The following is a 15,421-nucleotide window of genomic DNA, read 5'->3' as shown; positions in this document are numbered from 1 at the left end:
AGGATGAGAGTAATGGAAATGTGCCCCAATTTTTTTAAAACATATGGCCACAGCAATTTAGCAGCCAGCTGCACACAGTTCTGGTGGAGTAATATGAAGTTGCACAACACTGTATGAGGTTGTGAGGGATGTCAGTACAGTATGCATCGCTATGCTGTCTGGAGACATTACAAGTCTGTTTGTACTGTGGATCTTTTTACTCCATTCATCTTTTAAAAAAAAATCTTTCCAAGTACAAGTGACAAGAAAAACCCAGGACTGAGAGTCAGCCCCTTGTGACAGCTGTTATGAGACTTTAAAGTGTTCTCATCTCAAGTGGATTATAGTACAGTTGAAATGAGGAGGGGTCTCCTGAGGATGGAAATGTATGAAGTATTGTCAGGGGCAGGGAGAAATTCTTAGTATTTCCTCAGGCACATAGAAGAGAGAACCTGTACTGAATAAACATGATCTGACTGTGCCATTAGTAATTTGTATTACAACAGCCTCTAGAAGTCTCATTGAAGATCAGGGCATTGCGCAAGGCATAGTACATACACAGAGACAGTCCCTGCCCCAAAGAGTTTTAAACATAAATAGTCAAGACAGACAAAAGGTAGGAGGGGCAAGAGAGATGCAAAGAAAGGAAGTGACCTGCCCAAGTCATACAGCAAGTCAGTGAGAGAGAATAGATAGGTGTGACTCAGGTGACCTGGATTCTGAGTGCTAGTGAGCCATACTGACTCCTGCTGTAATAACTGGGCCTTTAAAATGACCTGACTGTAAGCTAAATGAGAAAAAGTAATTAAAAGTTAACAACATGTCACAATAACCTGTAATAACAAATGTTTCTAGGGAAAGGTGCAAAAGATTTAAAAAAAAACCTAAATTAGTCCAAACAAAAAGACCTGCTAATATAACTCAAGGGTTGTATTAAAATTATGCTCGGTGTGAAAATTGGTGTTGGAAATTGGTGGACAACATAACAAAGGAAGGGCTATGCCACCCTTACTCCCTTGTAGGGTTTGTTTTTTTGTTTTTTGTTTTTTGTTTTTTTTTAAAGACACTTTTGGGGGCAAATACAGACAGAGACTACTGCTATGCTTTACTGCTTTGTGAGGGGGGTTGGACTAGAGGACCTCCTTAGGTTTCTTCCAACCCTAATCTTCTATGATTTTATGATACACTGGCTGACTGAAAGAAGAGGAAGGAGTGAGCTTCACGATCACGGCTGCCATGTGCCCACTGTCTCCTGGGCACCTCAACCTTCTTTGTCCTGATCCTGAGAGATGTCCTGATGCCAGACTGGGCCAGAGAGAGGGACCCAGAGGGCATCACCGCCTCCACCAACTGCAGCTAAATCCAGAACACCAGGAGGGGGATGTGAGACTGGGGCTATGTCTTCACTGATGGCGGCGAATTCGCCGCTGTCAGATCGACTTCTCTGGACCGACTGAGCGGTCAGTGAAGACCCACTCAGTCGATCCAGAAATCGACATATTAAGACCACCTTCTCAAGTGGCATAGCGCTGCGTCGATGGGAACCGATGGGTGCAGTGCAGTGAAGACGGTGTGCAGAATAGAAGCACAGAATTACTGCCGCCAAATCTCCGAGGTAGGTGTAGACAAGCCCTTTGTCATACACCCCTTCCCAAGTGTGCCCTTTTCCTTCCCCACCTTATTTCTTCCCTTACCTATTCTTCTTCTTTTGCTTCATGTCTAATAAGAGTCAGACTTAGCTGGCCAAGACTGTGTCTTTTGCAATGCTGCTGTAAACCTGTGATGGGAAAAATCTGCTAAATCCAGTGTTCTGAACAGCCAATGCTGGTACAAATTCACCAAATCTCAAAGTGGCTAATAAGAATGTGTGCTAGGCAGTAAGTTTACAAGCAAAAGTCAACATCCGAGACAAAAGCTGCATTTTCTCTTTGCTGTTCTTTTCTCTAGTTTTGTCTTCTGGGAAATGGGATCTGACTTTAACAACACCAACAGCAGCAACTACAATAGCTCAAGCCAGTGTCAACTAACTGTCCCCTCACTCCTCCCAGGAAAGTAGTTATCATCTAAGAGACTATTGTACTGAATGTTTCTTTCCAAAATCTCCCTGCTGCCTAAGGGAAAGGAAGCAAAGGACATTGTTAAAATAAAACCTTACTTTACATTTCAAATGCTTGAATTGCTTTCCCTTTTTTCTATATCTTTAATAAAGGGTTAAAAAGATTTTTAATGTTTGTCATTGTATTAAGCAGACTGGGGTCTCTGTATACTAAACCTGAACCTTGTTTTACACTGTTTATTGTTGCACAGTACCATGGTCTTATTAATAACTTTGTCTCTTCGGGCTCATTTATTCCATCTAAATTAATACAACGCTCCCCAAGATCATTGTTACTGGTGTTTTTGTACATCTTCTCTCAATTCATTAATGTTGATGAATAGGTTCTCTGTCTGTCGTCAGACTGTTACGCTGGATGGGAAATACTCATTTTATTATCTTGGGGCAGTGCTGATAAGAAATTTAGATTCTTTTTCAGACACCGGAAGGATAAAAATTTATGAGCATTTTTGGTAGTTTTAACAATGGGAAACTCCTACTGAGAGTTTCTGTTTGGCTTAGAAGAGAAGCTGGAGGAAATTGAAAGAACATATTGAGTAGGAAAAGATGCACCTGTTTAATTCCGATTTGTTCGTGCTATTGGGAAAACAATTAACACTGTGACATAATCCAGTAATTCATTCAGTAATATGTACTGCTCTTTGAACAGTTTAATAATTTCCAGCAGAGGCCAGCTAGTGAATATATAACTGAGAATTAGAGTCCGGGACAGAACAGACTGAATGGCGAGAGCCACTGCAATAATCCTCTCAACTACTCTTGTTCTCCAAGAGGCTTGCCGTTTCTGAAAATTACATGTTTAATTATTGGTACTAGCTGTACATGGAAACCTCTATAACGCTATTTCTTTCAAGTACATCTACATTCTATTGTCTCCAGAGCTGGTGACAGTGGAGACAGCATGCCGCCCCCTAATCAGATCTGACAAATGAGCAGTTGGATTGCTGCTTAGTGAATTTCAATAGTTCTGTGTCAGGTCAAAAGAGCAGGGAAGAGTAATCCTGCTGTATAACTGTAGTGAAGATGTGTTTCTGTATGAAAGGTACTGTGAGGCAGGAAGGATTATGAGCTAGCTGTGGTTTCTGTGTCAGTGCCATTTATAAACAGAACATACCATATGATCTAAATACCATAGAAGGGTTTCTCCTAACTATTGACCTGAAGAAGAGCTCTTTGTAAGCTTGAAAGCTTGTCTCTCTCACCAACGGAAGTTGGTCCAATAAAAGATATTACCTCATTTACCTTGTGTCTCCTCTAACTACAATCAAATATCAAATTCAGGCTGTTCAGTGCCATTTTCTATTACATCAATTTAAATGCACACATTTTATTACCCTCAAGAGGTTACTGAACCTTGTCAAGGAAGGGAGTTAATTTAAAAATAAAAATACCGTACTGTATTCCAAAGAGTAACACTGTTTTGTTATTAATAGTGTAAAACAATAACGGGCTCTAAGTTAACAATAAAAACATTTTCCCAACCATTTGCTCATCTTTTTCATAGTTTTGCCTGTTGAAAAGCTATAAATCTCTAAAGTTTTTGTCTAAAAAACTGAAAATTTTGCCTGAAAATTTTTTTGCTTGAGAATTTTTTTCAGTGATAAGTCAAAGCTTTCCCTGGAAGGCAACAGATGCTCCTTTTTTTTTTTTTTTTTTTTTTTTTTTTTTTTTTTTTGGGGGGGGGGGGGAATTATTTAGTCAAAAACCCGATTTTCCATGAAAAATAATTTTGATGTTAAATTTTCAACCAGTCCTATTAATAATGCATAATATATACTATGATTCATACATTTCCTATATAAATATCCATATCCATATCTACATAATATAGATATGATAGAAGGTAGAATAGAGAACTGGTTGAATAGCTTTTGTTGAATCTGTTTGATGAATTCCACTGGCTTTTGTTGAATAATTTATTCAAAAAACTTTTGCAGTATTTCACCAACTCTGTCGCTGATCAGACACAATTCAGCATACTTGTATACTTTTTTCTGTTATTTAACCATATATAACGCATATGTGCATGTATTGTAACTGTATATGAAAGAGAATTTTAAAAATATTTATTTAGGAATAATAAACAGGTTTACAAATCATTGCCCTGTAAATAGGAAGCGCATGTTTATCTAATCATGGGTGCATGCACACACTCCCCAAGTTGTTACAATAGGTACTGTATTACTGTGCATTATACTTTAATTATTTCATTAAATCAGCTGAGTAGCAAGGGTGTTAATAATATATCCACTGTAAATAGGGGTATTTTATATAAAATACCCAATATTTTGATTTACAGGCACTTACTACTTCAAAGAACACCCTGATCCAAAATACTGGTCATATTGTGCTGTTTTTTTTTCTTGTTCTGCTTGGGAATTCTTGCATTTGACTATGGAATATGGAGTTTTCTTTTAATTCCTCTATTGTAACGAAATCCTTCTCAAACACGAGAAATGGAGACCACTGATATTTGTATATTTCAGTTCAACACATCCATTCTTGCTTCTCATCTACAGATTATAAGGAATGTTTGCAGATAAAAATAATGATTACAAATAGCACAATTGGCATGGTTTCCAGAATTTGAATATTCTGACATTTAACTGAAAATGATCACGGCCTTGACAGTCACTGAGTTTTTTTTATACTGTCAATCAATTTGTTACTAGCAGCTACATAATTGGAGGTCTAAGCATTGGTCTAAAATAAATAGTTGGTTCTAGAAAATCTGGAACATATGTGTTATGTGGAAGATTGGCATTTTAAACCTGAAGACTTTGATCAGTACCTAAAAACCACAAGCCCTTTTTGGATTATGCTGAAAAAGATCAGCAAACACCTTATGTGCCTGTTTTAGACTGGTTAAAAATTCCTTCTCTGCATCATATTTTTTCTTTTTACATACCAGGGACATCCCTCATTCTTCTTTTCTCTTATATTGGTCTAACAGCAAAGAAAGCATTGCTTATTTATGCATTTTGTTCTACAGTTGATGATAAATGTCATATATAAACTGCTAGTGGGGGTGCGTGTTGGATCATGTATAGCCCCCCTTCTTTTTTTTTTTTTTTCTCCACCTTTTTGGAGTTGTAAGGTTTGCTTTTTGTTCTGTAAAACCGGTTGCTGTTGGTACATATGAATCAACTGTATTTCACTGGATCACAATGTCTCTTAAAACAAATGTGGCTCCATTTTTCTAAAAGTTTCTCTTCTTGTTGTGTTTGTGCTGGTGTTTCTCTTTTTTCTTAAACCTTAAATACATCTTTAAAAAATAAAGAAAATTATCCATTACTCTAGGAGTATGTGTATAGACTAGTCTGCAGATGCAAAAGAATGATTATCCTTGGCCAACCGATAAGATGGGTGGGTGTGTGAGTGAGAGAGAGAGATCACAAACAGCCAGTTAGATGTGTAGGGGAGGGTGGAGTGAATTCAAGGGACCTAAATAAATGGCTAGCTGCTGTACTGGGGTGTGTCTATAAATGTACTTGTAAAATAAATTAGGGGAATATTTATATCTATATATATAAAATGTATGTCTTTATGTAATATAGCTATTCTGGAAAGATGACAATCACTCCATAGTTCAGATTACAACTGAGTTTCCATTAGAACTCTGTTTGTACTTGGCATTTATATGGCTTGTCTGCCTGATCATTGGCTTTGGGCTATTTTGGGGAGTACACTAGCATAGCTGTGCCTGAGGATACTTTCACTCTGCTTCCTCACCTCCCCCCTAACATACCTGGCATGGTCAGGCTATTTGTCTTTTCTCCCTTAGCTTGTATTTTTATTCTTTATATTTTTATTAGTTACAAGTTCTCTTTTCTTTGATTTTCCTTTGTCTCAAACCGGTACACCAATGCCAGCAGCTAATCAGTTTAGGCTCTGCTTCAGCATTGATACTTAAGCATGTGAGTAAATTTAATCCCAAAGTTATGCATGTGCTTAAGCACCTTAGTGAATCAGGGCTTTAGTTTGCGGGGCAAGGGGCTATGCTGTTCCAGACCACACCAAATGTAACTGTTTTGTTTCTCTTCTCTTTCCTGTAACTGGGAGGGGACTCATTTTATTTCCTTTCTGCTTCTAATCCTGACTTTTTTTCGATCATACACATTTGTGGACTAAAATAAATAGAAATTGGCATTTCCTCCTTCTCAGGATTTCAGCAACAAAGCTTAATGCACCACATAGGCCTGTTACCTGCTTTCCTCGTTGTTATGGATTTCATGCCTTTTAATAAAAAGGCTGTTTCCAAATCCAAGCAAATCAGAATGTCAGACCCTCTGATGTTCATCTGAATGCTGACGTTGTGCATGCCCCCAGTAACTACCACAGTGGGTGTGAGAGAAACAGAGCTAAAAATGAAAGTTAGCTTACACCATGACCTCTGGAACATCCTATCTGCAAACATGGATGTTTGATTAATAAATAATAATCTTTGTCAAAATGTATAAATTGCTTGGGGAAAATATCTGTATAAGGTGAAGTGTATACAGTGTACCCTTTTGAGCAGTACATATTTTTAAAGGGATTTCTTACAGGAAAATTGATCCAAATTCCTTTCTCCTTTTAGAAGAAAACAGTCAGTGGTGAACCATCTGAGCAGTTTATGTAAATGGTACATTGAGGGTACTCCCTGTTAATCAGTTTATAACCGTATCTGGGCTGCTCATAAACTCTGGGGATGATGGCTGCGGAGTTGTTAGCCCGGGATATGGTTATTGCTAAGTTAAAAAGTGGTTCTACTGCAATTTGCTGCTCTTGTCCCCTCTCACCCTAAACTCTGATTTGCCATTCTAGGCCTTAGACTGGTCCATCTGAATGCCTGTGGCATACATGGCTGTCTCAGCTTCTGCCCCCTCCTCATCCAGCCAGTCCTATCTTCTTAATATTTCCCCTCCTCTTCTTTGTTTTTTTTTAATACAACCCAAATTCCCAATGCCTCTTCTTCCAGCCAATCAGATTGCAGAGAATTGTGAAAATAACATTATAGGCTCTTAACTTCATTTGAGAGATTCACTTCTTCTTGCTTCACTTTTTATTTTGAGTCTTTACGTAAAGGAAACATATCAAGCCAAGTGAAATTAAAACGAGGGTTCCTTTGTCCTTTTGAATATTAAAGTACAAGTTTTTATTTTTCACTAGCATTACCTTTAAAATGAATGCTAATAAACACTGCATAGATACAGATCTTGAACTTTGCTGGAGTGTAGGGTACTGGGCAAGGAGACAACTCCTAGCAACATGTTTACAGTTGAAGCATGGACTTAAATATGCCAGAATACAACTGCATTTGGACAACCTCATAAATAGCTGAAACAAGTGCTCGTGGGGTTGCAGAAATTAGTTTCCTTCCTTTAGTGACCCCAAAAAGGGTAACTAAACTTTATTATGTGCTTTTAAATGTAATGTATGATACACATATACTCATTACTATAGAACAGAAGTAAGGCCTCAGAATGCCCCAAAGAAGACTATTAAATCAACTTTATAGTATCTAAGTATCACCAAAGGTGTGGTAAGCAGGTTTAGGAATTAGAAGAAATTTGAATCTAATGTTGCTTCATTCTGCTCCATGCATTCTCTATAGTATGTGCACTACAGAAAAAAATGAAACAGTGGAGAAGGAATCTCAGTACTGAAATGAGTCTTTAGGGACCATAGTTTAAACCATTGATCCTTATCACTTAGCTCTTAACACATGCATTGCATTTACTGATAATATGCCATTAGATCAAAATACCAAAGTATTTCATTATGCAGTGAAATGCACAGCAGTCTGAAAAACAAACAGCTTCACCCATCCTGTTTCCTCCATAAAAAGGTAGCTAGGGGAGATAGGATGATGGAAAACTCAATTGAGTTAAAAGCTGACAAAAATCTCTTCCACTGTCTGTTTTTTGCAGAATATTTTACATGAAAAATAAATTTAATGAACGTCTCACTCACACTAGCATAAATCTGGAGTAAAAATAGAGAAAATCAGGCCATGTTTATACAGTGTTCTATTAGAGATATTGCTTATCACATGGGCATGTTCAAAGACACTATTAAACTAACAACTATTTTGTCATTCAAATGAAATGAAAGGTATTTGGACTGTGTTTAGTAGAATGGCATGCGATAGACAAGTCACTATAAACATGACACAGCAAATATGTTGTGATGACAGTTAAACATGTATAATTTAGCTGAGACCTAAAACCAAAGTCCTGACATTTGCAGATGCATGTGAATAGCAGATCCATGGCTCTTTTCACAAAGGCAATAGTGATAAAATCTGGTGTCCTAAAAAACCAACTAAACAAAAAAAACCCTCAGCTGGTTAACATTCTGCCCACCTAAAATCCCTCTGTATTGTGCCAGTGTGCTATAATTGAGCGACTGCAAGTCAGCAGTTTACCACGGATTTGCTTTGTGACAGTAAATCCAAACCCTCTCTCTCATTTGGCTTCAAATCCAAACCCTGAACCTTGGCCCAAACTCAATCTGGATTCTATTTCAAATGCTGCTGGCCCCTTCCCCCGCCTCTGACTAACTTTGTTGTAGTTTGTGTGGGATGCAGGCTTTGTGCTAAACTATTATGTAGTGACTCCTCTTGGCTCCATAACACCCCCCCCCCCTCCTTCTGCACTGTGGAGGGGAGAAAAAGAGGAAAAAGCCTGCCCAGATGAGAACTAAAGAGTGGAAGGGTACTGAGTTGTGACCCCACCGTCTGCTGCCCCCCGAGGTGCTCACAGAACACTTCCACATGCACCCTGCTCAGGTGGAGATCTGTGGTGAGGCATGAGGGAGCAGAGGAGGTGGGTGGAGCTGGGAAGCAGCCACTCTACGTAGCATGTTCCTCTGGGTACCCCGCAGATTTAGATCAGCAGTTTGTTCCTGCATAACTTCTCTCCACTCCAGGGGCATGGCAAAGGAGAGCGTAGGTCTGGGAGAGGGACCCAATGATAGTATAGACTCTCACATAGCTGTGCTGCCAGAGAGCAATGTGGAGCGTCCTCCTCTCCTAGCAGATGCCTTAAGATCCATGGGTTTAAGCCCTGCATTTTCTGCACAGTCAGTATATCTGTGAGATTTCTAGGCCATGCCTTCTGCACCTCTCCGAGGACTCAAACATCCCTCGCTTGAGGGGAGCATTCTTTAGAAATGACACGTTCTGTCTTGCAGAGTTCTCTGAGCACTTCTCTCCATCCATGGGTTTTTCTGAAGGAGATTCATGAAATGTATCTGACATCCCAGTCCTTCAGCTGGAATTTTTCTTGAGTAAGGGTTGAAGTGTCAGGCCTATAATAATTAAATTTTGAGAAGCTTTTTGGGCTCTGACTGGATTAAAGGTGATATATAAAAATAAACACCTGGGTCTTACACTATCTTAGACTTCTCAAAATGTGAAGCATCAAGGAATTTTGGCGCAGATCATAGGCCCAAATAAGTCAGTGGCACAAAAGGGAATGAAAGCTGACTTAAGGCCGTAGGTGAGGTATCGCAGGACAGGCTAATTTGACAGTTAACTGATCTTTGACTGCTAGCGGTAAATATGCCCTATGGCCTGTGATGGCATGTTCGATGGGGTGTGTTCTGAGTTACTACAGCAAATTCTTTCTGGGTGTCTGGCTGGTGAGTCTTGCCCACGTGCTCAGGGTTTAGCTGATTGCCATATTTGGGGTCGGGATGGAATTTTCCCCGAGGGCAGATTGGGAGGCTCTGGAGGGTTTTCGTCTTCCTCTGAAGCCTGGGGCCTGGGTCACTTGCTGGTGGATTCTCTGTACCTTGAAGTCTTTAAATCATTATTTGTGGCTGTCAATAACTTGGTCATAGGTTAGGGATCTATTACAGGAGTGGGTGGGTGAGGTTCTGTAGCCTGCGTTGTGCAGGAGGTCAGACTAGATGATCATAATGGTCCCTTCTGACCCTACAGTCTGAGTCCCCTGTCACAGGGGAATTCTCACCAGTAGGGCTGGCTATGCTAAGGCCCAGCCCCCTCCTAGCCCCCAACCCACCTTAACCTACCCCCTGTGCATCTTCTTCTCCCTCTTCAAAGAGGATATTCATGCCAGGGGACAAAAGGGGAGATGATGATGTACTCCTTTTGTCCTAGCCAGTGGCTTGGCTCCTGTGCTGTTTTGATCCTTAAATCACCTTTATCCGTGTGGTATCAGAGTGTTTCCAGGAGAGCATTAAATGATGTGACTAACATCTGTCATACGTAGTGCATTCTTTCTCTCATCCTCTCTCCAGGGGCAGAATTGTGGGTGCAGTGTGGTTTTTATCCCTTTCTACTATCCATTAGTAGAAATTAGAGCAGCCCTGAGTCTGTTCTAACTTGCACTAAGGGCTGGTTTGGCCCCAAAATCCTTTAGGATTGGGGAGGGGAGGTTGTGGAGCAGTGACGCAAAGCCAACTGTGTCCCTTCTGCAGGTGTACCAAGTGCAGCTCTAGGCACACCTGGGGATCTAGCCCATTATATTTTGAATAACAGTACTTACAGAGTTTTAACAAACACGGAAATCTACTTTTAGCTTTTCCGGTGGCTGAGTATTAGCAGATTCATGTGATCTTTCAGTGGTAGCAGATCAGCTTTGGAAGTGAGACCATTGCCAAAAGAGAGACAGAGCTGTGTTTTCTTGCCTGACAATCACTTCTTCCTGTGCTCCAAGGCCACTGCAAAGGAGAGAGCGAGCTAGGGACAGAGGCTTTGAGTCAACAAAGCACTGAGACATGTCAATGGGACTTAAGCACATGTTTAGTTGCTCTGCTGAATTGTGGCTAGAATCACTGAGAAGCCACTTTTGTGAAAAGATGCTAAGTTCTCAACAGGACTCCATAGGGAGAGAAGAAGCAGTGACTTGTGTCTGTGTTTTTAGTGAGAGGGTAGGACTTGGGAAAGAGCTGCATTGTACCTTATGGTGGCTACAAAGTGTCAGTCTCTACATTGAGCCTAAAGCCCTTCTGGTTACCAATAACTGATGTATGAAGAGGAAACTGCCCCAATGCAGCTTAGACCATACACTGTTAACAAGAAACTTGTAATGAACTTCCTCACTGAATTTCTTCTGGTCTTACTCTGGTAGTTTCCCAATGGTCTCTAAGATAGAACTAGTTAGATCTCATTATAGCTCAGACATAATAAAAATCACACCAGGATTTTTCAGGGGACTGCTTCTACTGGGATAATAGTAACCCAACTTCAAAATAAAGATCACGTGGAATTTTACCAGCCGATCCAAGGTTATCTTTGGATAGCGTTTCAGAAGCCAGAGATTTGGACAGCTGTCCTGCTGCTTTCTTGGGGGCAAAACTCTCTCCCAACTGCACTGTGGAGCTTGCTGAACCCAGTAGAATCAATGCAGTTGAAATTCTCATATCCTGGCTCCAGACATTGTGCAGTGCAAATACACTGGTTCCACTGCAGCCAGGACTCGACTCCACGGCTGCTTCCAGCAGAACACAGCTCTGAGGAGGTCCCAGTGCCTCAGCTGAGAGGAGGGCTTGGAGGGCTGGGATGGACTGAAGGAGGGGGCAGAAGTGGTGGATCCACAACTCCAGGGGAGGAGAGCTACTGCAGCTCTGGCCTTAGGGTGCAGAGAGAATTTCTTCCTGGCCCCTGCAGAACTCCCTAGTGCCAAGCTTGGTTACTTGGGCTGTGTGCTGAGCTGGGAATTAGCCCATGCATGGACTATCAAGACAGCAGCTGTAATATTCTCACTTTTCTTTCTTTTTCTTCTTTGTATTATAGGTGCATTTTTCTTCCAATTACAAAGAGAACTTGCAACCAAGAAACCCATATGAGTGAGGCCCCACTCTGCAATGGAATCCTGGCCTACCCTGGCCTGGGTTCTGCTACTTAGCCTGATCGCTGACTGTCTGAGAGCAGTTCAACCTAGAGACTTTACAGTGAAAGATATTATCTACCTTCATCCTTCAAGTAAGATTCCTTTCACGTGCTTCAAACAGGATGTCACTGTGCCAAGCCTTCAACAGAGAAAAAACCCAGAGTTCAGACAGCAGCAGAAACATTGGGTGGTTTCAGCTAAGAAAATGTAGCTTTTTCTAAGGTTAGCTTCTTCACTAAAGAAAGTAGTTATTAAACTAGGAAGGAAGTGTGTTTTTTATAAGTGCGTGCACACAATATACCTTGTGTTGGAAAAATATTTCTTGGTCACTTTGCATGACAACAAACCATTTAGAAACCAAACCAGCTGTGCAACTAGTGATATAATAAAGTCAACCAGACTGGTATCTTTTAGGTCACCCAGATTAATGTATTCTTAGGACTTGATCCTGCTGGGGTTCAGATGAAAAGTCTGCGATAGCAGCACTGAACTACTGGCAGGATGGATGAACGTGGTGCTTTGATACTAACAGTCTAATAAAGTGAAGTAAGCTACCAGGACTGGCAGTACATGCTAATGGGACGGTAAAAACACTGTGGCTAGTACGTATCATGAGGCATTGAGGAGTTGTCCTTGAGAGATACTGTTTTTTCTTGTAAACCTAGGACACTTTTTTCTATCATCATGACTGCCTCTGCTTTCAGTTTCTTCTAAGTGCAGCTTTTTAGCACACTCAAGTGAGTCACTACTCTTAGTAGGCAGTAGGAGTTATTGAACAGCCTGAAAATAGCTGCTATACCCATCATTTGCATTCACTGCCCATATTGTGTTCCCACTCCCTCTGGGCCTGACACAGCCATTTTATCCCTGGCTCACTGTCTCCATTCGTTATGGCAGTGAGGGTTTGCTCATGTTGCTGAACATCTCTCTCTATTATGATGAGTACTAAGTGGAAGCCTCCCTATTGAGGTGCAGAGTAAATGCAAATGCTGGGTGCTAGTTCTTGGTTCTCTAGATTTCTTTCACCACTGCTCAGCAGGCTGCAAGATCTGGGCCATAAGTACCCAGAATTTGGCAAAGGGGATTAGTGGGGAAACTTGCTTATGATGTGACGCTGTCCTCCATGCTTATTGGGTATCTCATTCCCCACTGTAACACTGCATTCACGTTTCAGTTCTACAGACCATTAGGACAATTATTTCATTTTCCTAATGTGTGTAAAAGGTAGACTGCTGAGGTAAGCATAATTGACTTTCATAGGCAACTTTTATCCTGTGTGATAAACTCGCTGAAATAAAAGCACAACTTCTAGCGCTCAGGAAAGGTGTTACATGGACAGCCCTGGAGATTTAAGTTCTTCCAGTAGATTGGGGTCGTCTATTGATGGCAGAACAGGCAGGCAGCAGCAGTAGATGTCTGTTAGTGTGGCCATGCCAATATACCGCAACCTTGTGAAGTCTCCGTCCTTCAGCAGGGCAAGGTCCAATGCCTATTTGAGTTAATGGAAAGACTCCTATGACCTTCAGGGGCTTTGGATCAGGCTCCCAGTCTTTGAGCTGTCTACTAAGAGCTTTCTGCCAACAACAGTGCCAGTTGTGATGGATTTTATTTATTGAGGGAGTGGTGTGGTGCGGTGCGGATACCTGTCCACTAGGAAATAGATTAAGATCACTAATTTATTTCACTGGGGTCAGGGAATAGCTGTCAGATGGTGATGACTTTCAATTACCACTGACCAAGCCATACTGAAAGCATTCAGCTAAAGCTGAAAGGCTATGTATCCCTGCAGTCTCCTCAGCCACACATTTGCCTAATTCGTTAATTTCCTGAGCCTCTGGGGTTTTTTTTTTTTTTATATTTGATTTGATTAAAGTGGGTGAAGCTCATGGAGCTTGAGATTTTGTGAATTTCTTTAATGGATTCTGGCACTAGTTTGAAGCTTCAGTCCTTTTGCCCCAGGGTGGATTGATTTAAATCACCAAGAGAAAACTATTGATTTAAATCAAATTTCCCTCTGATACTACTTCACATATTTTTTAAACAATGGTGCAAATCTGATCACTGAAACATGTTAATTTACAACTTAATACAGCATTTTACAACATCTAGGAGGGTATACTTTGTGTAATTTTTTAGATAACTTGATTTTTATTAATTTAGGAAATAGTACATGATACTCATTACCTATGTCAAGCTGCAGATGAAGCAGCAGTACATTAGGAATGGTAAAAACTAAGTCACACACACAAACACAATAGTACTTATATTTTATTAAACTAAATCATAAATGTTTCACAGTCTCCTGAGTTGCCGGCTGACAGCTGTCCTTAAACTTTTTTTAATTTTCAAATTTTATTAACTCCAACGGACGAATCATCACAACACTAAATGTACGCCGTCCTTAAAACTTCTACAACTAGCTCTCATCTTCCCCACTCCCACTCTCATTTTTATTTATAGACTGAAACAGAAAGTTTTCCTGCTTTTTCAACTCCCAGTCGATTTTCTTAGCTTTGAGTGAATAATACCAAACGATGAAAATATTCTCTCTGTGCCTGCAGAGGAAGCTACTGCTGTGAAAAGTTGGCTTAGCAACTGAAGGAACTCTGTTTCAAGGTGCCTGGCTAATGATTTCCACCAATTCAGGGGAGTGACTTTGTTCAAAACATCATCAGTAAACATGTACTGTTTAAATGGTTCTGCTCCAGCCCTGAAGTTTATTACGGCTGGCATAATTGAGGAGTGATTTTGAGATGCCCATGCCATGGCAGCAGCATCTTCTTCAGAAGTTAGCCATCTACCTTTATATCTGGGGTTGAGAATGTTTGGAAGAAAATGAGGTGGAGTTAGTGCTTGATCCATTCACTTCTTTATTGCCTGCAGTTTAACATTCTGGTGAGGTATTTCTTTCTTCAATGTCTCTTGAAGTGCCTCCCAAATTTTGACAGCATCAGCAATGCAGCAACAATTTCTCTGAAATTTGTTTATGAATATAGGCTTGAGTATACTGAGCATATTCTCTACATTATTCTTTAATCCAATGTTAGATACTTCGGATGAGATGCTTCCATCTATTTTATCACGGTTTTCTTCACAAAGTTTTATGGACATAGACCAGTTCTTAATAAATTGTTCAAAACAATCAACCACAGAATTCCATCGAACATCTTGAGGGAGAATTAGTTTGGATCCTCCTGCTCTCTTCAGTGAAGCTGAAGCAAAATGGCTGTTACGGAAGTATTTTGCGACTTCAACAACATTTTATTTTATTCCTGGAGAAGACGTACTTAAATCTTTGGCTTAAAGATGCATTAAATGGGCACTGCAGCCATATGTCATTAAGAGCATCCTTCCATTTCTTCTTCTAAATATCTTCTCATCTTTGCCACGTTTGCAGCATTGTCTGTGACAAAACTACGCACGTACAGTTGAATTTTTGTTCACAGTTTATTACAGCTTTCACTGCCACTTCTTTTAAATATTC

General features: G+C 40.3%; 1 protein-coding gene across 2 annotated transcripts in view; it reads left to right on the top strand.

Annotated features, from left to right (window-relative positions):
- Nucleotides 1-15,421, top strand: part of LYPD6 (LY6/PLAUR domain containing 6) — a 75,784-nt gene that overhangs the window by 35,075 nt on the left and 25,288 nt on the right. For both annotated transcript variants that reach the window (XM_067549893.1, XM_067549894.1), the window contains exon 2: nt 11,841-12,029. In XM_067549893.1, coding sequence (XP_067405994.1) covers nt 11,912-12,029 — 118 coding nt within the window. In that variant the 5' untranslated portion in view covers nt 11,841-11,911. The remainder of the gene's footprint in view (nt 1-11,840; nt 12,030-15,421) is intronic.

The sequence above is a fragment of the Emydura macquarii genome, unplaced genomic scaffold (assembly GCF_026122565.2).
Source record: "Emydura macquarii macquarii isolate MOO-44397 ecotype Brisbane River unplaced genomic scaffold, CSIRO-AGI_Emac_v2 contig_1253, whole genome shotgun sequence".
NCBI lineage: Eukaryota > Metazoa > Chordata > Testudines > Chelidae > Emydura > Emydura macquarii.
The sequence above is the reverse complement of the archived record's forward strand: the minus strand, read 5'-3'. Positions and strand labels throughout refer to the sequence as shown.